General features: G+C 51.8%; 1 protein-coding gene across 1 annotated transcript in view; it reads left to right on the forward strand.

Annotated features, from left to right (window-relative positions):
• Positions 1-14,310, forward strand: part of LOC135507230 (serine/arginine repetitive matrix protein 2-like) — a 51,636-nt gene extending 37,326 nt beyond the window's left edge. Inside the window, exons 7-8 of the mRNA XM_064926822.1 lie at positions 7,489-13,217; positions 13,378-14,310. Of these exons, the coding sequence (XP_064782894.1) occupies positions 7,489-13,217; positions 13,378-13,385 (5,737 nt within the window). The 3' untranslated portion in view covers positions 13,386-14,310. The remainder of the gene's footprint in view (positions 1-7,488; positions 13,218-13,377) is intronic.
• The last annotated feature ends 10,223 nt before the right edge of the window (positions 14,311-24,533 follow it).

The raw sequence follows: 24,533 nt of genomic DNA on the forward strand, positions 1-24,533 counted from the left end.
ATGGTTACACTGACCGACCCAAACTCAGACTAGGGTCTACTGCGGTATTACCATGGTTACACTGACCGACCCAAACTCAGACTAGGGTCTACTGCGGTATTACCATGGTTACACTGACCGACCCCAAACTCAGACTAGGGTCTACTGCGGTATTACCATGGTTACACTCCTCAATACCAGTAACAGCCTTGCTTCTATACATCTTCAGGTGATGTCTTTGTTGTTTTCAACTGTCTACATATTTCAAATAAAAAAATACTTGAACAGAAATCAGTTATTTTATACATACATCGATTTGGACTCTGAATGATAAATGTTTAATTGTTGTCGTGAAGCATTTAGTTTTGCTGCTTGGAAATCTTTTTCTTTCCACATTTTGCTTCAGGTCTGTGATTTTTTTTAAATATTATTTTGATTGATTTGTGTCTAAAAAAAATGTTTGTTTTTTAAATCTTTAAAGAGGCCCTTTGATGCTGTGTTGCTCTGTTCTAAATGAGTTGGGGATTTTAAATGTTGTATTAGTATTTGTATTTATTGTCTCCAGTACCCCATTTAGACCACTAGGTGGTGATGCTGACTGAATCGGGGAAGATGCTGGTACTCTAGCAGTACTTAAGTAGTATTTTAAAGTGCTTTTACTTGTGTTTGTTTGGGGGGGGGGGGGGTATCTGTACTTTACTATTTTATATTTTGGACAACTTTTACTTCTCTACATTCCTAAAGAAAATAATGTCATTTTTAACTCCGTACATTTTCTCTGACGCCCAAAACGTTCTCGTTCCATTTTGAATGCTTAGATGTCAGAGTGTTGGGGTGTGTCCCCTGGACTTCTGGAAATAAAATGATTTGCTTAATATAAGGAATTTGAAATTATTTTTTTTACTTTTGATACTTAAGTATATTTAAAAACAAATACTTTTGATTTTTTACTTAAGTCGTATTTTTAAAGGGTGACTTTTACTTGAGTCATTTTCTAATCGTTTTTTTCCCTTCAGTTTTACTCAAGTATGACAATAGGGTACACTTTCCACCACTGCACTCTAACCACTAGGCTTCCTGCCGCACCGTATTAGAGTGTTGGACTGGTAACCGAGAGGTTGCAAGATCGAATCCCCCGAGCCGACCAAGGTAAAAAATCTGTCCCCTGAACAAGGCAGTTAAACCCACCGTTCCCCGGTAGGCCGTCATTTAAAATAAGAATTTGTTGAATAAAGGTTCAATATAAAATACAGTGGTTCCCAAACTGGGGGTCTAGGCGTGATGACTTTTTATCATTTGTTTTACAAATACATTTTTGGGATGGAAAAGTGCTTTCAGTGTAAATTTTAAATGACTAAATACAAAGTGTGTAGAAGCGATGAATGGACCTATATATTTAAACAATAGCCTATTATCTTTTGAGTCCTAACAATCACCCAAAATATACGCTAGACAATCAGGCCCCCATTGATGTTATAATGTTGCAGAATTAGACCACAGCTGTAGCCATGGCAACATGTGTAGAATTTAAGGGCAATGGCTTTATAACTGCTAAAATATGATTTCAGTTTCATGGCAAAATGTGTAGAAACTCTGCATTGTTTCAATTTGTGTTTTAATTATGTTACACTCAACCCTTATGGTGGGCTGCTATCACCACTCAACCCTTATGGGGGTCACCTCTGTAAAGACAGGCTGTTATCACCTCTCAACCCTTATGGGGGTCACCTCTATAAAGACAGGCTGTTATCACCACTCAACCCTTATGGTGGGTTGTTATCACCACTCAACCCTTATGGGGGTCACCTCTATAAAGACAGGCTGTTATCACCACTCAACCCTTATGTGGGTTGTTATCACCACTCAACCCTTATGGGGGTCACCTCTGTAAAGACAGGCTGTTATCACCACTCAACCCTTATGGGGGTCACCTCTATAAAGACAGGCTGTTATCACCACTCAACCCTTATGGAGGGCTGTTATCACCTCTCAACCCGTATTCCAGACATGCGAAGCTCTCACAGAGAATGCAGATTTACTAAAGGTGCTTTTCCTTAGGGGAACCATACAGTCACCTCTCATGGCAGACCTTGTGGATCTGCTGCCATATGTTTGGGTTTTCTGTTTAACAAAAATATTGAGTGGAGGGGGAGCCAGGCCTTTAAGGATCTTGAATACAAGACATGCGTCAGTGTATTGCACAAGATTTTCCCAACTCAAGAGCTCATGCTTTCTAAGGATGTGACAATGATGATGGCTATTGGGCTTCCTATCAAGCACTTTGAGAGCCTGTTTGTAGACAGACTGAATAGGTTTTAATGTTGTACAGCAAGCTTGGGCCCAACTAGTCAAGCAGTATGTTAAGTGGGGGAGTATCATAGAGTTGAAGTACAGTTTTGCTACCTCTGTAGTCAAACGATTTCGTATAAATCGGAAATTAGCTAGGTTGAATTTAGTTATTTGAATGACCTTTTTCACATGCTTTTTAAAAGAGAGGTTGGAATCAAGTATGATGCCAAGGTACTTAAAATCGGATACCACCTGGAGCTCCTCCCCTGACACATAGACATCTGGCTCAGTAGCATCTGTTGCCCTCTTTGTGAAGAACATGCAAACAGTTTTTTTCACATTGAGATGCAAACACGAGTCACTGAGCCACTTTGTAACCTGGACCATTACAGTAGTGAGTTCTTGTGCAGCTTGTTGTTTGCTCTTTGCATGCACATATATCACTGTATCATCTGCATACATTTGAACTTCAGACCCAGTACAGACAGAAGGCAGATCATTAATGTACAGGCTGAACAGGAGGGGCCCCAGTATTGACCCTTGGGGCACGCCCACATCATAGCTACGAGTGGGCGACAGCTCATTGCTCACTCTGACACACTGAGTTCTGCCTTCAAGGTATGATTTCATCCATCTCAAGGCATCAGGGGAAAAGTTGAACTTTGACAATTTTGTGATGAGAATCTCATGGTTAACAGTATCAAAAGCCTTCCTTAGGTCCAGAAACACAGCCCCAACAGCACCCCCTTTGTCCATCTTGGACTTCACATTTTCCAGAAGAAAGCAGTTGGCTGTGGGCTGTTATCACCACTCAACCCTTATGGTGGGCTGTTATCACCACTCAACCCTTATGGGGGACACCTCTATAAAGACAGGCTGTCATCACCACTCAACCCTTATGGTGGGCTGTTATCACCACTCAACCCTTATGGTGGGCTGTTATCACCTCTCAACCCTTATGGGGGTCACCTCTATAAAGACAGGCTGTTATCACTACTCAACCCTTATGGTGGGCTGTTATCACCTCTCAACCCTTATGGGGGACACCTCTATAAAGACAGGCTGTTATCACCACTCAACCCTTATGGGGGTCACCTCTATAAAGACAGGCTGTTATCACCACTCAACCCTTATGGGGGTCACCTCTATAAAGACAGGCTGTTATCACCACTCAACCCTTATGAGGGTCACCTCTATAAAGACAGGCTGTTATCACCACTCAACCCTTATGGAGGGCTGTTATCACCACTCAACCCTTATGGTGGGCTGTTATCACCACTCAACCCTTATGGTGGGCTGTTATCACCACTCAACCCTTATGAGGGTCACCTCTATAAAGACAGGCTGTTATCACCACTCAATCCTTATGGGGGGCTTTATCACCACTCAACCCTTATGGGGGTCACCTCTATAAAGACAGGCTGTTATCACCACTCAACCCTTATGGGGGACACCTCTATAAAGACAGGCTGTTATCACCACTCAACCCTTATGGGGGGCTGTTATCACCACTCAACCCTTATGGGGGTCACCTCTATAAAGACAGGCTGTTATCACCACTCAACCCTTATGGTGGGCTGTTATCACCACTCAACCCTTATGGGGGGCTGTTATCACCACTCAACCCTTATGGGGGTCACCTCTATAAAGACAGGCTGTTATCACCACTCAACCCTTATGGTGGGCTGTTATCACCACTCAACCCTTATGGGGGTCACCTCTATAAAGACAGGCTGTTCTCACCACTCAACCCTTATGGAGGGCTGTTCTCACCACTCAACCCTTATGGTGGGCTGTTATCACCTCTCAACCCTTATGGTGGGCTGTTATCACCGCTCACTCCTTATGGGGGTCACCTCTATACAGACAGGCTGTTATCACCACTCAACCCTTATGGTGGGCTGTTATCACCACTCAACCCTTATGGGGGGCTGTTATCACCTCTCAACCCTTATGGTGGGCTGTTATCACCGCTCACTCCTTATGGGGGTCACCTCTATAAAGACAGGCTGTTATCACCACTCAACCCTTATGGGGGTCACCTCTATAAAGACAGGCTGTTATCACCACTCAACCCTTATGAGGGTCACCTCTATAAAGACAGGCTGTTATCACCGCTCACTCCTTATGAGGGTCACCTCTATAAAGACAGGCTGTTATCACCACTCAACCCTTATGAGGGTCACCTCTATAAAGACAGGCTGTTATCACCGCTCACTCCTTATGGGGGTCACCTCTATAAAGACAGGCTGTTATCACCGCTCACTCCTTATGAGGGTCACCTCTATAAAGACAGGCTGTTATCACCACTCAACCCTTATGGGGGTCACCTCTATACAGACAGGCTGTTATCACCACTCAACCCTTATGGGGGTCACCTCTATACAGACAGGCTGTTATCACCACTCAACCCTTATGGTGGGCTGTTATCACCACTCAACCCTTATGGGGGGCTGTTATCACCTCAACCCTTATGGTGGGCTGTTATCACCACTCAACCCTTATGGTGGTCACCTCTATAAAGACACGACCTCCTCCTCCATGCTTCACAGTGGGAACCAGACATGCAGAGATCATCCGTTCACCTACTCTGCATCTCACCAAGAAATGGCGTTGGAGCCAAACATCTCCAATTTGGACTCGTTTCCTCCGGTCTAATGTCCATTGCTCGTGTTTCTTGGCCCAACCAAGTCTCTTCTTCTTATTGGTGTGCTTTAGTAGTGGTTTCTTTGCAGCAATTTGACCATGAAGGCTTGATTCACACAGTCTCCTCTGAACAGTTGATGTTGAGATGTGTCTGTTACTTGAAATCTGTGAAGCATTTATTTGGGCTGCAATTTCTGAGGCTGGTAACTCTAATGAACTTATCCTCTGCAGCAGAGGTAACTCTGGGTCTTCCTTTCCTGTGGCGGTCCTCATGAGAGACAGTTAACTCTAATGAACTCATCCTCTGCAGCAGAGGTAACTCTGGGTCTTCCTTTCCTGTGGCGGTCCTCATGAGAGACAGTTAACTCTAATGAACTTATCCTCTGCAGCAGAGGTAACTCTGGGTCTTCCTGTGGTGGTCCTCATGAGAGACAGTTAACTCTAATGAACTCATCCTCTGCAGCAGAGGTAACTCTGGGTCTTCCTTTCCTGTGGCGGTCCTCATGAGAGACAGGTAACTCTAATGAACTTATCCTCTGCAGCAGAGGTAACTCTGGGTCTTCCTTTCCTGTGGCGGTCCTCATGAGAGACAGGTAACTCTAATGAACTCATCCTCTGCAGCAGAGGTAACTCTGGGTCTTCCTTTCCTGTGGCGGTCCTCATGAGAGGCAGGTAACTCTAATGAACTCATCCTCTGCAGCAGAGGTAACTCTGGGTCTTCCTTTCCTGTGGCGGTCCTCATGAGAGACAGTTACCTCTAATGAACTCATCCTCTGCAGCAGAGGTAACTCTGGGTCTTCCTTTCCTGTGGGGGTCCTCATGAGAGACAGGTAACTCTAATGAACTTATCCTCTGCAGCAGAGGTAACTCTGGGTCTTCCTGTGGTGGTCCTCATGAGAGACAGTTAACTCTAATGAACTTATCCTCTGCAGCAGAGGTAACTCTGGGTCTTTCCTGTGGTGGTCCTCATGACAGCCAGTTTCATAGCACTTGATGATTGTTGCGACTGAACTTGAAGAAACTTTCAAAGTTCTTGAAGTTTTCCGTATTGACTGACCTTCATGTCTTAAAGTAATGATGGACTGTCATTTCTCTTTGCTTATTTGAGCTGTTCTCACCATAATATGGACTTGGTCTTTTACCAAATAGGGCTATCTTCTGTTTACCCCCCTACCTTATCACAACACAACTAATTGGCTAAAACGCATTAAGAAGGAAAGAAATTCCACAAATTAACTTAAGGCACACCTGTTAATTGAAATGCATTCCAGGTGACCACCTCATGAAGCTAGTTGAGAGAATGCCAAGAATGTGCAAAGCTGTCAAGGCAAAGAGTTGCTACTTTGAAGAATCTCAAATATTGCTAAATTTAAGTCGATTTTTTTCCGTAGGAGACCACCAGTGCTTTGTGTTGACCGGTGGGTTAGAGTTGTTGACCGGTGGGTGAGAGTTGTTGACCGGTGGGTGAGAGTTGTTGACCGGTGGGTTAGAGTTGTTGACCGGTGGGTTAGAGTTGTTGACCGGTGGGTGAGAGTTGTTGACCGGTGGGTTAGAGTTGTTGACCGGTGGGTTAGAGTTGTTGACCGGTGGGTGAGAGTTGTTGACCGGTGGGTTAGAGTTGTTGACCGGTGGGTGAGAGTTGTTGACCGGTGGGTTAGAGTTGTTGACCGGTGGGTTAGAGTTGTTGACCGGTGGGTTAGAGTTGTTGACCGGTGGGTTAGAGTTGTTGACCGGTGGGTTAGAGTTGTTGACCGGTGGGTGAGAGTTGTTGACCGGTGGGTGAGAGTTGTTGACCGGTGGGTTAGAGTTGTTGACCGGTGGGTGAGAGTTGTTGACCGGTGGGTTAGAGTTGTTGACCGGTGGGTTAGAGTTGTTGACCGGTGGGTGAGAGTTGTTGACTGGTGGGTTAGAGTTGTTGACTGGTGGGTTAGAGTTGTTGACTGGTGGGTTAGAGTTGTTGACTGGTGGGTTAGAGTTGTTGACTGGTGGGTGAGAGTTGTTGACTGGTGGGTGAGAGTTGTTGACTGGTGGGTGAGAGTTGTTGACTGGTGGGTGAGAGTTGTTGACCGGTGGGTTAGAGTTGTTGACCGGTGGGTTAGAGTTGTTGACCGGTGGGTTAGAGTTGTTGACCGGTGGGTTAGAGTTGTTGACCGGTGGGTTAGAGTTGTTGACCGGTGGGTGAGAGTTGTTGACTGGTGGGTGAGAGTTGTTGACTGGTGGGTGAGAGTTGTTGACTGGTGGGTGAGAGTTGTTGACTGGTGGTTTAGAGTTGTTGACTGGTGGGTGAGAGTTGTTGACTGGTGGGTTAGAGTTGTTGACTGGTGGGTGAGAGTTGTTGACTGGTGGGTTAGAGTTGTTGACTGGTGGGTTAGAGTTGTTGACCGGTGGGTTAGAGTTGTTGACTGGTGGGTTAGAGTTGTTGACTGGTGGGTTAGAGGTAGGTCTGTTGTGTTGTCATTGTTTCTGTGGTGGTAATGAATCTCCATAAGAATGAGTCCTACGGTTTTAGCTTGTGAATTTAATGAAGTGGCTCCTTTAAATAAAATATTTTTCCTATCCCCTGTCTACCTCTAGCTCCCCGTTGCCCCCGGTTACGGATGAACCCCAGAGGGAAGCAGAGGATGCTGGGATGCCCGATGCTCCAAGTGAGAGGAGCTCTGCTCTGGAGGCGGTGCGCTCCTCTTTATGCCCCGCCCATCGCTCTCTGCTCCAGCGAATCCTGAGGCTCGCCCACCAGCAGCACCGTCTATCATTGGCCTACAGGGACGCCCATCACCGCCTCGTCCCGCCCCCAGACCCTCTCTGCGGCCACCTGGTGGCCAAACAACAGGACGACACCTCCTCTCCTCCTTCCTTCACTGGCTGTTGGAGCCGTAGTGGAGCCACGCGTCCGACTGACTGGAAGACACCAGGTGGTCCAGGCTGTTGCTGCTGGCTGCCTCCTGTCTGTTTCTGCCTCCAGAGCCTCCGCTGCCTGTCCTGCCAGAGCCTGTCCCTGGGACACATCACCACTGGGGTTCGCACCTCCTCTTCTCTGTGCTCTTTCACGTCCTCCTCTTCTCGTTCATCCTCCGCTCTGTGCCCTAATCCCTCAGTCTGTCCCGTGGCCTCTGTCTGTTGCTCCAACCCCCAGCCCTGCGCCTCCTGCTGCTCAGAACACACCTACCTGGCCCCGGTCAGACACACAGCCCCGGGAGGAGGAGGAGGAAGCGAGTGCCCTGTCCTCAAGAGAGAGCGATCCCGCACCCCCTCTCCTCCCCCTCTCTCCCCCATACCCTCAGACATGGACGGTAAGGAGGAAGACAAGCCTCCCTCTCTTCTGCAACAGGAGGGGGAAAAAGAGGAGGAGGCTGGGTGTGGTGGGACGGTGGGTGAGGACAGGGAGCAGCAGGACCTGGTGGAGCGTTTCAGTGACAAACTAAAGACAATCAGACCCCAGGAGAAGGATCCTCCACTCAGCTCTGCCTTAGCCAATCACAACCTAGAGAAGGATCCCCACCTGACGACCTCGGCCAATCAGCACATTGCAGAGTCCCAGGCCGACGCCCACCTGAGTGAGATCATCACCACCGTTCTGAACACGGGTGGCGGCAGCGACTACAGCCTAAACGACATGTTGCATCACCATGACAACAACGAGAGCCATCCACCTCGGACGCGTTCCCGGCGGCGACAGGAGGCCCTGGCTGCCATGGCGACTTTGCCCGACCAGTCGTCCACCCGGCGCCAGACTTTGCTAATCAAACGGGAGCTGGCCAGGCTGAACCAATCGCTGGGCAGGAGGCTGTCGCTAGGGAAGAACAAGAGCCGCAGTGCCACGCCCTTTTCTACATGCTCCTCACCTGAACCAACCCCCGTTACAGCAGAGATAGACAGAATCACAGAGGAGGAGGGCGAGACCGGTAGAGTGAAGGAGGGCGAGACCGGTAGAGTGAAGGAGGGCGAGACCGGTAGAGTGAAGGAGGGCGAGACCGGTAGAGTGAAGGAGGGCGAGACCGGTAGAGTGAAGGAGGGCGAGACCGGTAGAGTGAAGGAGGGAGAGACCGGTAGAGTGAAGGAGGGCGAGACCGGTAGAGTGAAGGAGGGCGAGACCGGTAGAGTGAAGGAGGGCGAGACCGGTAGAGTGAAGGAGGGAGAGACCGGTAGAGTGAAGGAGGGCGAGACCGGTAGAGTGAAGGAGGGCGAGACCGGTAGAGTGAAGGAGGGCGAGACCGGTAGAGTGAAGGAGGGAGAGACTGGTAGAGTGAAGGAGGGCGAGACCGGTAGAGTGAAGGAGGGCGAGACCAGTAGAGTGAAGGAGGGAGAAACCGGTAGAGTGAAGGAGGGCGCAACGGAGAAGGTGACAGCAGAGGAGGGAGGTCCAGTGAGAGTCACGAAGGATAGAGTCGGCATGAAGGAGGAGATGGAGAAACTCCCAGTCCTCTCCTCTACACAACAGAGTCCCCCGCAGGAGGACCAACACAAACCAGAGAGCTGGAACATCACCTGTCAGGACAGCAGTAGGAGTGACCTCCCTAAGAAGAGGAGAGAGGAGGAGTCACCAGGTTGTACCAGCTGTGGTCTTCCTGAGAGGAGTAGAGAGGAAGAGGAGGAGTCACCAGGTAGTACCAGCAGTGCCTGTGACCATGGCAGTGGTCTTCCTGAGAGGAGTAGAGAGGAAGAGGAGGAGTCACCAGGTAGTACCAGCAGCGCCTGTGACCATGGCAGTGGTCTTCCTGAGAGGAGTAGAGAGGAAGAGGAGTCACCAGGTAGTACCAGCAGTGGTCTTCCTGAGAGGAGTAGAGAGGAAGAGGAGGAGTCACCAGGTAGTACCAGCAGTGGTCTTCCTGAGAGGAGTAGAGAGGAAGAGGAGGAGACAGCAGGCAGCAGCAAGGACAGTAGCAGAGTGTCAGCCAGGAATAGCCCTTCCCACCCCTGCAGAACCAGGAGAGGCAGCAGGTCCCAGCCAGGCTGCAGCAGCCAGGTGGTGGTGGGGAGGAGCAGCCAGGCTGGGAGGTCCAGGAGGAGCATCGTCCCTCCCCAGCGGTTCTCCTCCTACGTCACAGAGCCCAGGATGATGTATTCTGCTGCCTGTTTCTCAGAGAGGATCTTCTCCGCCCCGAGGACGCCAAAGGATCGGCAACCACTCAATGCCCCCAACACCAATCGCGCAGACTCCCCGTCCTCGGCCACAGACACAGCTGAGGGGTTGGGCGAAGCAAGAGAAGAGGAATTACCGCTGGCATCCAGTCCTGAGGATGTCAGTCAGGAGAGGAGGGGAGGCAGAGGCTGTAGATCAACAGCAAGAGGTCAGAGTTCAGACCGTGAGTCACAGAGACGAGGTCAGGTGATTCCCGTCACTGCAGCTTCCTCTGAGCAGCAGAGTCCCCCTAAACACCGCTCCCCGAACAGGGCGGACGTTAGGCTCAGAGCAGCCAAACCTTTTGGGCGCTTACGCTCCTCCCACTCCGGCCAACAGTCCCAACCAGCGAGCCCTCAGACAGCCTCCAGGCCAGAGGTCCCCACTGGTCAGCCTCAGTACATCAGCCCCATCAAGCTGATGTTTGTGTCTGCAGTAGTGGGTGAGGAGGGGGTGAGGTACACCCTGAAGGCGGCTGCACCAGGATCCAGCTGGCATGGACAGGAGACCTTTGACCCCTGTGAGGAGTCATCGTGGGCTGGAAGTCCAGAGAAGACCCCAGAGAAGACTAGGAGTCCACCGAAGACCAGGAGTCCCCTCCAGACCAGTAGTCCACCGAAGACCAGGAGTCCACCGAAGACCAGGAGTCCCCTCCAGACCAGGAGTCCACCCAAGAACACCATATCATCATCACCAAAGCTGTGTGGAACGATGAGAGGAGGAGAGGGGGGTAGCCCGCCAAAACGCTCTCCCGGGTCCCAGAACGGAGACGGCTCGCCTCCTTTTCGTGAAACCACCCCCACAAAGAGACGTCCGGGACGTCCCAAGAAACTGGGCCCCCAGCTGGAGAAGAGGGCCAAGAGGCCGATCGGCCGCCCGCCCAAGCAAAGGGGTGTAGAGCCGAGCTGTGGCTCCAGGCAGGGTGGTCAGGACCTGTCCAGTGGAGTTCCCTTAGGCTGCAGCACCGGGGAGGAGGGCAACGAGGAGAGAGACCCAGCCAACAGGAACCTAAAGATCACCGTGGTGTACGGACGCTCCCACAGGACCAAGAGGACAGTGTCGGAGGAGGCTGCTTGTCTCCAGGCTACAGAGCAGCTGATGGATCTGAACTTCGTCAGACCGGTGAAGGAGAAGAGGTTCGCTCCCCACGCCAGCAACAGCAGCAACATTATCAAGTGCCAGAAGCTGCAGTGTACCGCGGCCATGCGTCGTCCAGGGAGACCCGCCAAGGTCAAGATCTCCGGAATCTCCGTTACCGTCACCACCACGTCGCCGGGGAAACGCAAGATCCACATGAACCGGGACACAGCCAGGAAATCTCCGGAGAAGCTCTGTCAGCGGAAAGCCCTCCTTCCTGAACCCCAGCCTTCCAAAGAGCCCAGGAAAATCAGCAGCAAGCCCACTAGCGAGGACGCCACTCGGATGCAGATAGAGAGAACGACAGAGTCCAAGGATGGAGCGAGGGAGCGACAGACCCAGACCCCTCCTGTGTTGGCGGTGCGTCACTCTGTGAGGGTGAGGAAGCCTTCAGTGTACCTGCTTCACTCTGTAGCCACCTCCACCTCTAGGTCCCTGAGCCACAGTACCGCCCTGCTGCGCCGATCCAGACAGCTACTGATCAACAGGGCCAGCAGCAAGGGCAGCCATCGCAAGAGGAAGGAGGAGGGAGGAGAGGACTCCCCAGGGCAGGAGGAGCTGCTGTCCGGGAGGGAGGAGAGGAGGAGCGAGGGAAGAGGAGGGGTGTTGTGTGAGGACCTGAGCCAGGTAGCGGGGGTTTCAGTAGACTCCATTTTCCCGGCCAGCTCCAGCGAGGCGTTGAGGTGGTGGCCCGTCTCCTCCGACCAGGACAGCCTGAACCAAGAGCTGGCTCGCAGGATCCGCCTCATATCCCAAAGCTGGGTCGCTGCCGATACCACCCACACCACCAGGACGGCGACGATCATGTCCGCCAAGCAGCGACTCGACGACGACTCTTTGTCCTCCTGGAAGCCAGAGGTTGGGTCGGCAGTGCGGCTGCTGTTTGACCGGCGCTGCAGCGTGGAGAGGCTGGCCTCCTGGTTCATGCAGACCACTGAGACTCAGTCTCTGGGCATTGTGAAGAAGACCAGCTCCCGAAACCCCTATGAGCTCCTGCACTACCCCCGGAACGCCAGCAGGGAGAGCGTCTTTCCCAGCCCGCAGACCATGCGACTACGCAAACACATCAAGAAGTTTGCCAAAGCTGTGCCGAAGAGCCCCGCCCAGCTCCGTCTGGCCCAGGAGCGGCTCCGACGTGGAAGAGAGCTGAACGCCAGGCGGCGTCTGTTCACTGCGAGGCCGGCGTCTGGCGGGCTGCGTCTCAGAGCTCCTTGGAGGAAGGTCAGGGCCCTCGGGACGTACAGAACCACTCTGCTCAGAGTCAGAGAAAAGTTCCTCACCTGGACCCTCAGAGCCAAGCAGCCCAACAGGCTGATCTGGAGGAGAAGCCTGGTGGAGGAAGGCAACTCACCTCACCAGGTCTGGCCTTCTGCTCAGCCCAGGAAGGAGCTCACCAGGTCTCCACATCACCACTGTCTACCTGCCTCCTCAGAGACCAGTCATCCCTGCAGCCCCGACCAGCTGACAGGCCTCACCAAACAGCAGCGTCTCAGCTCTAAAGCCTGGAGTCCAGAGAGACTGAAGGAGTGTTGCGTGTTCCTCAAGAAGATCAACTCCCCCGACACAGAGTCCACCGTTGAGAAGGAGTGGGACGTCTGCACCGTCAATCTAGATGACACATACTGCCCCGACGAGACCAGACAGGAGGAGAGGAGGGGAGAGGACGACAAAGCTGTGAAAACGGAGAGAAGGAAGAGGAGAGTTCCCTGGAAGGAGTCTAGTGGCTCGCCGCAGGAGGTGATGGTTCAGGAGCACAACCAGGTCCGAGCCGGGAACAGGAAAGGCAAACAGAAAAATTCAGGGAAGGCCACGAGCCAATCACCGACCCCACCGCCAGCGAAAGCCACGAGCCAATCACCGACCCCGCCGCCAGCGAAAGCCACGAGCCAATCACCGACCTCGCCGCCAGCGAAAGCCACGAGCCAATCACCGACCCCGCCACCAGCGAAAGCCACGAGCCAATCACCGACCCCGCCGCCAACGAAAGTCATGAGAAAATCGCGTGGGAGGGGCCTGACCGGGCCGCGGTGGCGTGACTTTATACTGGGTAATGACTTTATCTTCCTGTTGTTTCGTTTACATTCTGACAGTCAAGTAGCCGATCGTATGCCGAGGTATAGAAGTATGTTTAATCTGGATCCATATTGTTGTACGGTTATAGATCATTGTTTCATCACAAAACATTCTACTCTCCCCCATCTCTGCAGGAACCTGACTGTCCTCCGTCCCGTCTCCACGGTGACTGTGTTGTAACTGTATTGGCGGGAAGGCTCCGTCTCCACGGTGACTGTGTTGTAACTGTATTGGCGGGAAGGCTCCTCCCTCCGTCTCCGCGGTGACTGTGTTGTAACTGTATTGGCGGGAAGGCTCCTCCCTCCGTCTCCACGGTGACTGTGTTGTAACTGTATTGGCGGGAAGGCTCCTCCCTCCGTCTCCACGGTGACTGTGTTATAACTGTATTGGCGGGAAGGCTCCTCCCTCCGTCTCCGCGGTGACTGCGTGTAATCAACTCGGTGCCTTCAGACTGCCGCTTGGCATTATGTAGCAGAAGGAAAAGTTTAACCAGAAGAAGCTTACCATTGCACTATTTTTTAACTATTCAGCCCCCCCCCCACACACACACACACTGCTTTTAAAAAACCAAACTGTGTATATGTTTGTACAGAATGTTTGTTTTTTAAACTTTGACACACCTTTCTTCTGCCTTGTCTGATACAACGACCAACCCATCAAGTTCTGTTGTATAATGAGCCTGGAGGCCCGTTTGGGAGAGTACACATTCAAACACTGCATCTACAATGGCACCCTATTTTAGACCAGAGCCCAATGACACCCTATTCCCTATTTTAGACCAGAGCCCAATGACACCCTATTCCCTATTTTAGACCAGAGCCCAATGACACCCTATTCCCTATTTTAGACCAGAGCCCAATGACACCCTATTCCCTATTTTAGACCAGAGCCCAATGACACCCTATTCCCTATTTTAGACCAGAGCCCTATGACACCCTATTCCCTATTTTAGACCAGAGCCCAATGACACCCTATTCCCTATTTTAGACCAGAGCCCAATGACACCCTATTCCCTATTTTAGACCAGAGCCCTATGACACCCTATTCCCTATTTTAGACCAGAGCCCAATGACCCTATTCCCATTCCCTATTTTAGACCAGAGCCCAATGACACCCTATTCCCTATTTTAGACCAGAGCCCAATGACACCCTATTCCCTATTTTAGACCAGAGCCCAATGACACCCTATTCCCTATTTTAGACCAGAGCCCAATGACACCCTATTCCCTATTTTAGACCAGAGCCCAATGACACCTATTCCCTATTTTAGACCAGAGCCCAATGACACCCTATTCCCTATTTTAGGGCACTATTTTTGACCACGGACATATAATGGTCAGGTCTAAAGTTTAGGGAATAGGGCCCATAGGGCTGTGGTATAAAGTAGTGCACTATATAGGGAATAGGGTGCCATAGGGCTGTGGTATAAAGTAGTGCACTATATAGGGAATAGGGTGCCATAGGGCTGTGGTATAAAGTAGTGCACTATATAGGGAATAGGGTGCCATAGGGCTGTGGTATAAAGTAGTGCACTATATAGGGAATAGGGTGCCATAGGGCTGTGGTATAAAGTAGTGCACTATATAGGGAATAGGGTGCCATAGGGCTGTGGTATAAAGTAGTGCACTATATAGGGAATAGGGTGCCATAGGGCTGTGGTATAAAGTAGTGCACTATATATAGGGAATAGGGTTCCCTTTGGGACTGATTCTCTCCTCCATGATGTGTGCACTTCCCCTCGTGGATTTATAAACATTAGAGATGTAAACATCAGCTTGGGAGGGAGTTTCACCTTCAGCCCTGGGAGGGAGGGAGTTTCACCTTCAGCTTACTAGTGACTAGAGCCCTATTCCCTATATAGTGCACTACTAGGGGCGGCAAGGTAGCCTAGTGGTTAGAGCATTGGACTAGTAACCGGAAGGTTGTAAGTTCAAATCCCCGAGCTGACAAGGTACAAATCTGTCGTTCTGCCCCTGAACAGGCAGTTAACCCACTGTTTCAAGGTCGTCATTGAAAATAAGAATTTGTTCTTAACTGACTTGCCTAGTTAAATAAAAAAAATCCATGAGGGAGGGACCAGCAGACTGGAGCTGGACCGACACGACCCCGATGACATCATACAATAGTGTCAAACTCATTTCACTGGAGGGGTCGAGTGTCAGCGGGTTTTCGTTCCTGATTGAATTGAATTAAAAAGGTCACTAATTAGTAAGGAACTCCCCCCTCACCTGGTTGTCTAGGAACTCCCCCCTCACTTGGTTGTCTAGGAACTCCCCCCTCACCTGGTTGTCAAGGAACTCCCCCCTCACCTGGTTGTCTAGCAACTCCCCCCTCACCTGGTTGTCTAGCAACTCCCCCCTCACCTGGTTGTCTAGCAACTCCCCTCTCACCTGGTTGTCTAGGTCTTTAATTGAAAGGGGAAAACCCAGGGGTCACGAGGGCCCTGCTTGGAATCAGTTTGACCCCCCCTGCCCTATTTAGTGCCCTACCAGAACCGCTCCGGTCAAGAGTAGTGCACAAGGTGCTATTTGTGACTTAACCCTACTTACTTCATATCGACTCTGTCCAGAAGCTACGGGCTCATCTCGAAGGACACTGTACCCGCGACGTAGCACACGACTGGGCCGTTGCGTGGTGAAGAGGACGTGATGCAGGATGTCTTTCACTACGGCCCGGGATCCGGGAACCACCTTCTGGTGTGGCGTTTTAAAGCTAATGTGATCTCTGCTAACGGGGAACATTGCCTTTAAGCCTTCTGTCTTTTAAACAATGTTGTTGTTGTTGTTGGGCTTTTCTGTCTGTTCTTCGGTTTCTTAGTTTTCACCCAGAGCATTAATGAATTAAACATGTGAATGAAATCAGATCTGCCTGTCGTGTGAACGTTATTAACCCTGTACACCCCACTATCCCCCCCCCCCAGAGGTTATTAACCCTGTACACCCCACTACCCCCCAGAGGTTATTAACCCTGTACACCCCACTACCCCCCCCAGAGGTTATTAACCCTGTACACCCCACTACCCCCCCAGAGGTTATTAACCCTGTACCCCCCCCCACCAGAGGTTATTAACCCTGTACACCCCACTACCCCCCCCAGAGGATATTAACCCTGTACACCCCAGTACCCCCCCCAGAGGTTATTAACCCTGTACACCCCACTACCCCCCCCCCCCCAGAGGTTATTAACCCTGTACACTCCACTACCCCCCCCAGAGGTTATTAACCCTGTACACCCCACTACCCCCCAGAGGTTATTAACCCTGTACCCCCCCCCCCAGAGGTTATTAACCCTGTACACCCCAGTACCCCCCCAGAGGTTATTAACCCTGTACACCCCACTACCCCCCCCAGAGGTTATTAACCCTGTACACCCCACTACCCCCCCCAGAGGTTATTAACCCTGTACACCCACTACCCCCCCAGGTTATTAACCCTGTACACCCCACTACCCCCCCAGAGGTAATTAACCCTGTACACCCCACTACCCCCCCAGAGGTTATTAACCCTGTACATCCCACTACCCCCCAGGTTATTAACCCTGAACACCCACTACCCCCCAGAGGTAATTAACCCTGTACACCCCACTACCCCCCCCCAGAGGTTATTAACCCTGTACACCCCACTACCCCCCCAGAGGTTATTAACCCTGTACACCCCACTACCCCCCAGAGGTTATTAACCCTGTACACCCCACTACCCCCCAGAGGTTATTAACCGTGTACACCCCACTACCCCCCCAGAGGTTATTAACCCTGTACATCCCACCACTACCCCCCCCCCCAGAGGTTATTAACCCTGTACACCCCACTACCCCCCCCCATAGGTTATTAACCCTTTAAACCCCATTACCCCCCCCCAGAGGTTATTAACCCTGTACACCCCACTACCCCCCAGAGGTTATTAACCCTGTACACCCCACTACCCCCCCAGAGGTTATTAACCCTGTACACCCCACTACCCCCCATAGGTTATTAACCCTGTACACCCCACTACCCCCCCAGAGGTTATTAACCCTGTACACCCCACTACCCCCCCCAGAGGTTATTAACCCTGTACACCCCACTACCCCCCAGAGGTTATTAACCCTGTACACCCCACTACCCCCCAGAGGTTATTAACCCTGTACACCCCACTACCCCCAGAGGTTATTAACCCTGTACACCCCACTACCCCCCCAGAGGTTATTAACCCTGTACACCCCACTACCCCCCAGAGGTTATTAACCCTGTACACCCCACTACCCCCCCCAGAGGTTATTAACCCTGTACACCCCACTACCCCCCCCAGAGGTTATTAACCCTGTACACCCCACTACCCCCCCCCCCAGAGGTTATTAACCCTGTACACCCCACTACCCCCCAGGTTATTAACCCTGAACACCCACTACCCCCAGAGGTAATTAACCCTGTACACCCCACTACCCCCAGAGGTAATTAACCCTGTACACCCCACTACCCCCCCAGAGGTTATTAACCCTGTACACCCCACTACCCCCCCAGAGGTTATTAACCCTGTACACCCCACTACCCCCCCCCCCAGAGGTTATTAACCCTGTACACCCCACTACCCCCCCAGAGGTTATTAACCCTGTACACCCCACTACCCCCCCCAGAGGTTATTAACCCTGTACACCCCACTACCCCCCCCAGGTTATTAACCCTGTACACCCCACTACCCCCCAGAGGTTATTAACCCTGTACATCCCACTACCCCCCAGAGGTTATTAACCCTGTACACCCCACTACCCCCAGAGGTTATTAACCCTGTACATCCCACTACCCCCCCCAGAGGTTATTAACCCTGTACATCCCACTACCCCCCCCCAGAGGTTATTAACCCTGTACACCCCACTACCCCCCCCAGAGGTTATTAACCCTGTACACCCCACTACCCCCAGAGGTTATTAACCCTGTACATCCCACTACCCCCCAGAGGTTATTAACCCTGTACATCCCACTACCCCCCCCCAGAGGTTATTAACCCTGTACACCCCACTACCCTCCCAGAGGTTATTAACCCTGTACACCCCACTACCCCCCCAGAGGTTATTAACCCTGTACACCCCACTACCCCCCCAGAGGTTATTAACCCTGTACACCCCACTACCCCCCCAGAGGTTAACCCTGTACACCCCCCCCCCAGAGGTTATTAACCCTGTACACCCCACTACCCCCCAGAGGTTATTAACCCTGTACAACCCACTACCCCCCAGAGGTTATTAACCCTGTACACCCCACTACCCCCCCCCAGAGGTTATTAACCCTGTACACCCCACTACTCCCCCCCAGAGGTTATTAACCCTGTACACCCCACTACCCCCCCAAAGGTTATTAACCCTGTACCCCCCACTACCCCCCAGAGGTTATTAACCCTGTACAACCCACTACCCCCCAGAGGTTATTAACACTGTACACCCCACTACCCCCCAGAGGTTATTAACCCTGTACCCCCACTACCCCACCCAGAGGTTATTACCCCTGTACACCCCACTACCCCCCAGAGGTTATTAACCCTGTACACCCCACTACCCCCCCCCCCGAGGTTATTAACCCTGTACACCCCACTACCCCCCCCCAGAGGTTATTAACCCTGTACAACCCACTACCCCCCAGAGGTTATTAACCCTGTACACCCCACTACCCCCCAGAGGTTATTAACACTGTACACCCCACTACCCCCCAAAGGTTATTACCCCTGTACACCCCACTACCCCCCAGAGGTTATTACCCCTGTACACCCCACTACCCCCCCAGAGGTTATTACCCCTGTACACCCCACTACCCCCCCCCCAGAGGTTATTACCCCTGTACACCCCACTACCCCCCCAGAGGTTATTACCCTGTACACCCACTACCCCCCAGAGGTTATTAACCCTGTACACCAGACCACCCCCCCCCAGAGGTTATTACCCCTGTACAACCCACTACCCCCCCAGAGGTTATTAACCCTGTACACCAGACCACCCCCCCAGAGGTTATTACCCCTGTACACCCACTACCCCCCAGAGGTTATTAACCCTGTACACCAGACCACCCCCCCCCCAGAGGTTATTACCCCTGTACAACCCACTACCCCCCCAGAGGTTATTAACCCTGTACACCAGACCACCCCCCCCCCAGAGGTTATTACCCCTGTACACCCACTACCCCCCCCAGAGGTTATTAACCCTGTACACCAGACCACCCCCCCAGAGGTTATTACCCCTGTACACCCCACTACCCCCCAGAGGTTATTAACCCTGTACACCAGACCACCCCCCAGAGGTTATTACCCCTGTACACCCACTACCCCCCCAGAGGTTATTAACCCTGTACACCAGACCACCCCCCAGAGGTTATTACCCCTGTACACCCCACTACCCCCCCCCAGAGGTTATTAACCCTGTACACCAGACAACCCCCCCCAGAGGTTATTAACCCTGTACTCCCCACTACCCCCCCCCAGAGGTCATAATGACATCAGAATACCCCAATAATGACATCACAATACCCCATAATGAAAGACGAAAACAGGTTGAGAATTTTTTCCAAAATGTATATAAAAACAAACTGATCCTTTATTTGCATACATTTTCTGATTAAGCTGATTTCTCATGTTTTGTGTAAAAATGTGTTTCCATCCCTGTTGGATTTCTGCTTTGATCATCCATCCACTTGACAAATGTGGAATATCAAGAAGCTGATTAAACAGCATGCTCATTACACAGGTGCACCTTGTGCTGGGGGACAAGGTGTCTCAACACAATGCCACAGACATCTCAAGTTGAGGGAGCAACTGGCATGCTGACTGCTGGAATGTTCAACCAGAGCTGTTGCCAGAGAGAATGTCATGTGAATTGCTCTACCATCTCGTCGCCTCTGTCGTTGTGGAGATGTCGGCCTCACAACCACAGACCATGTGACCACGCCAGCCCAGGACCTTCTCATCTGGCCTCACAACCACAGACCATGTGAAACCACGCCAGCCCAGGACCTTCTCATCTGGCCTCACAACCACAGACCACGCCAGCCCAGGACCTTCTCATCTGGCCTCACAACCACAGACCATGTGACCACGCCAGCCCAGGACCTTCTCATCTGGCCTCACAACCACAGACCATGTGACCACGCCAGCCCAGGACCTCCACATCTGGCCTCACAACCACAGACCATGTGACCACACCAGCTCAGGACCTTCTCATCTGGCCTCACAACCACAGACCATGTGACCACGCCAGCCCAGGACCTTCTCATCTGGCCTCACAACCACAGACCATGTGACCACGACAGCCCAGGACCTCCACATCTGGCCTCACAACCGCAGACCATGTGACCAGGACCTCCACATCTGGCCTCACAACCGCAGACCATGTGACCACACCAGCCCAGGACCTCCACAATCGTCTGAGACAGCTGATGAAATTGTGGGTTCTGCACAACCGAAGAATTTCTACACAAACTGTCAGAACCCGTCTCAGGGAAGCTCATCTGCGTGCTCGTCGTACTCACCAGGGTCTTGACCTGACGACAGCTCGTCGTCCTCACCAGGGTCTTGACCTGACGACAGCTCGTCGTCCTCACCAGGGTCTAGACCTGACGACAGCTCGTCGTCCTCACCAGGGTCTTGACCTGACGCCAGCTCGTCGTCCTCACCAGGGTCTTGACCTGACGCCAGCTCGTCGTCCTCACCAGGGTCTTGACCTGACGACAGCTCGTCGTCCTCACCAGGGTCTAGACCTGACGACAGCTCGTCGTCCTCACCAGGGTCTTGACTTGACGCCAGCTCGTCGTCCTCACCAGGGTCTTGACCTGACGACAGCTCGTCGTCCTCACCAGGGTCTAGACCTGACGACAGCTCGTCGTCCTCACCAGGGTCTTGACCTGACGACAGCTCGTCGTCCTCACCAGGGTCTAGACCTGACGACAGCTCGTCGTCCTCACCAGGGTCTTGACCTGACGACAGCTCGTCGTCCTCACCAGGGTCTAGACCTGACGACAGCTCGTCGTCCTCACCAGGGTCTTGACCTGACGACAGCTCGTCGTCCTCACCAGGGTCTAGACCTGACGACAGCTCGTCGTCCTCACCAGGGTCTAGACCTGACGACAGCTCGTCGTCCTCACCAGGGTCTTGACCTGACGACAGCTCGTCGTCCTCACCAGGGTCTAGACCTGACGACAGCTCGTCGTCCTCACCAGGGTCTAGACCTGACGACAGCTCGTCGTCCTCACCAGGGTCTAGACCTGACGACAGCTCGGCGTCGTAACCGATTTCAGTGTTCACCTTCGATGACCACTGGCAACGCTGGAGAAGTGTGCTCTTCCCGGTTTCAACTGCACCGGGCGATTGGCAGACAGCGAGTATGGTGTCGTGTGGGCGAGCGGTTTGCTGATGTCAACGTTGTGAACAGAGTTCTCCATGGTGGAGGTGGGGTTATGGTGTGGGCAGGCATAAGCTACCGACAACAAACAATTGTATTTTATTGATTATTTTTCAATTATTTTTTATGAAGCCTTTGTTTAACATTTTATCGATGCCAATTTGAATGAACAGAGATACCGTGACGAGATCCTGAGGCCGTTCATCCACCGCCACCACCTCATGTTTCAGCATGATAATGAACAGCCCCCATGTCACAAGGATCTGAACACAATTCCTGGAAGCTGAAAAGGTCCCAGTTCTTCCATAGTCTGCATACTCAGACATGTCACCCGTAGAGCATGTTTGGGATGCTCTGGATCGATCTGTATGACAGCGTGTTCCAATTCCTCCGTACTCACCAGACATGTCACCCATAGAGCATGTTTGGGATGCTCTGGATCGATCTGTATGACAGCGTGTTCCAATTCCTCCGTACTCACCAGACATGTCACCCGTAGAGCATGTTTGGGATGCTCTGAATCGATCTGTATGACAGCGTGTTCCAATTCCTCCGTACTCACCAGACATGTCACCCATAGAGCATGTTTGGGATGCTCTGGATCGATCTGTATGACAGCGCTCCCACAAAACACACACACCTCAGTAATGACGTGGTCTCCCTTTGTTAGAGGGATACAGACCTCAATAACAGAGGAATACAGACCTCAATAACAGAGGGATACAGAGCTCAATGGGACTTCCTGGAGGGATACAGACCTCAATAACAGAGGAATACAGACCTCAATAACAGAGGGATACAGAGCTCAATGGGACTTCCTGGAGGAATACAGAGCTCAAATGGGACTTCCTGGAGGGATACAGAGCTCAATGGGACTTCCTGGAGGGATACAGAGCTCAATGGGACTTCCTGGAGGGATACAGAGCTCAATGGGACTTCCTGGAGGGATACAGAGCTCAATGGGACTTCCTGGAGGGATACAGAGCTCAATGGGACTTCCTGGAGGGATACAGACCTCAATAACAGAGGGATACAGACCTCAATAACAGAGGGATACAGACCTCAATGGGACTTCCTGGAGGAATACAGACCTCAATGGGACTTCCTGGAGGGATACAGAGCTCAATGGGACTTCCTGGAGGGATACAGACCTCAATGGGACTCCCTGGAGGAATACAGAGCTCAATGGGACTTCCTGGAGGGATACAGAGCTCAATAACAGAGGGATACAGAGCTCAATGGGACTTCCTGGAGGAATACAGAGCTCAATGGGACTTCCTGGAGGGATACAGAGCTCAATGGGACTTCCTGGAGGGATACAGAGCTCAATGGGACTTCCTGGAGGGATACAGAGCTCAATGGGACTTCCTGGAGGGATACAGAGCTCAATGGGACTTCCTGGAGGGATACAGACCTCAATAACAGAGGGATACAGAGCTCAATGGGACTTCCTGGAGGAATACAGAGCTCAATGGGACTTCCTGGAGGGATACAGAGCTCAATGGGACTTCCTGGAGGAATACAGAGCTCAAATGGGACTTCCTGGAGGGATACAGAGCTCAATGGGACTTCCTGGAGGGATACAGAGCTCAATGGGACTTCCTGGAGGGATACAGAGCTCAATGGGACTTCCTGGAGGGATACAGAGCTCAATGGGACTTCCTGGAGGGATACAGAGCTCAATGGGACTTCCTGGAGGGATACAGACCTCAATAACAGAGGGATACAGACCTCAATAACAGAGGGATACAGACCTCAATGGGACTTCCTGGAGGAATACAGACCTCAATGGGACTTCCTGGAGGAATACAGAGCTCAATGGGACTTCCTGGAGGGATACAGACCTCAATGGGACTTCCTGGAGGAATACAGAGCTCAATGGGACTTCCTGGAGGGATACAGAGCTCAATAACAGAGGGATACAGAGCTCAATGGGACTTCCTGGAGGGATACAGAGCTCAATGGGACTTCCTGGAGGGATACAGACCTCAATAACAGAGGGATACAGAGCTCAATGGGACTTCCTGGAGGAATACAGAGCTCAATGGGACTTCCTGGAGGGATACAGAGCTCAATGGGACTTCCTGGAGGGATACAGACCTCAATGGGACTTCCTGGAGGGATACAGAGCTCAATGGGACTTCCTGGAGGGATACAGAGCTCAATGGGACTTCCTGGAGGAATACAGAGCTCAATGGGACTTCCTGGAGGAATACAGAGCTCAATGGGACTTCCAGGAGGGATACAGACCTCAATAACAGAGGGATACAGAGCTCAATGGGACTTCCTGGAGGAATACAGAGCTCAATGGGACTTCCTGGAGGGATACAGAGCTCAATGGGACTTCCTGGAGGAATACAGAGCTCAAATGGGACTTCCTGGAGGGATACAGAGCTCAATGGGACTTCCTGGAGGGATACAGAGCTCAATGGGACTTCCTGGAGGGATACAGAGCTCAATGGGACTTCCTGGAGGGATACAGAGCTCAATGGGACTTCCTGGAGGGATACAGACCTCAATAACAGAGGGATACAGACCTCAATGGGACTTCCTGGAGGAATACAGACCTCAATGGGACTTCCTGGAGGAATACAGAGCTCAATGGGACTTCCTGGAGGGACACAGACCTCAATGGGACTTCCTGGAGGAATACAGAGCTCAATGGGACTTCCTGGAGGGATACAGAGCTCAATAACAGAGGGATACAGAGCTCAATGGGACTTCCTGGAGGGATACAGAGCTCAATGGGACTTCCTGGAGGGATACAGACCTCAATAACAGAGGGATACAGAGCTCAATGGGACTTCCTGGAGGAATACAGAGATCAATGGGACTTCCTGGAGGGATACAGAGCTCAATGGGACTTCCTGGAGGGATACAGACCTCAATGGGACTTCCTGGAGGGATACAGAGCTCAATGGGACTTCCTGGAGGG

Source organism: Oncorhynchus masou, chromosome 20 (assembly GCF_036934945.1).
Source record: "Oncorhynchus masou masou isolate Uvic2021 chromosome 20, UVic_Omas_1.1, whole genome shotgun sequence".
NCBI lineage: Eukaryota > Metazoa > Chordata > Actinopteri > Salmoniformes > Salmonidae > Oncorhynchus > Oncorhynchus masou.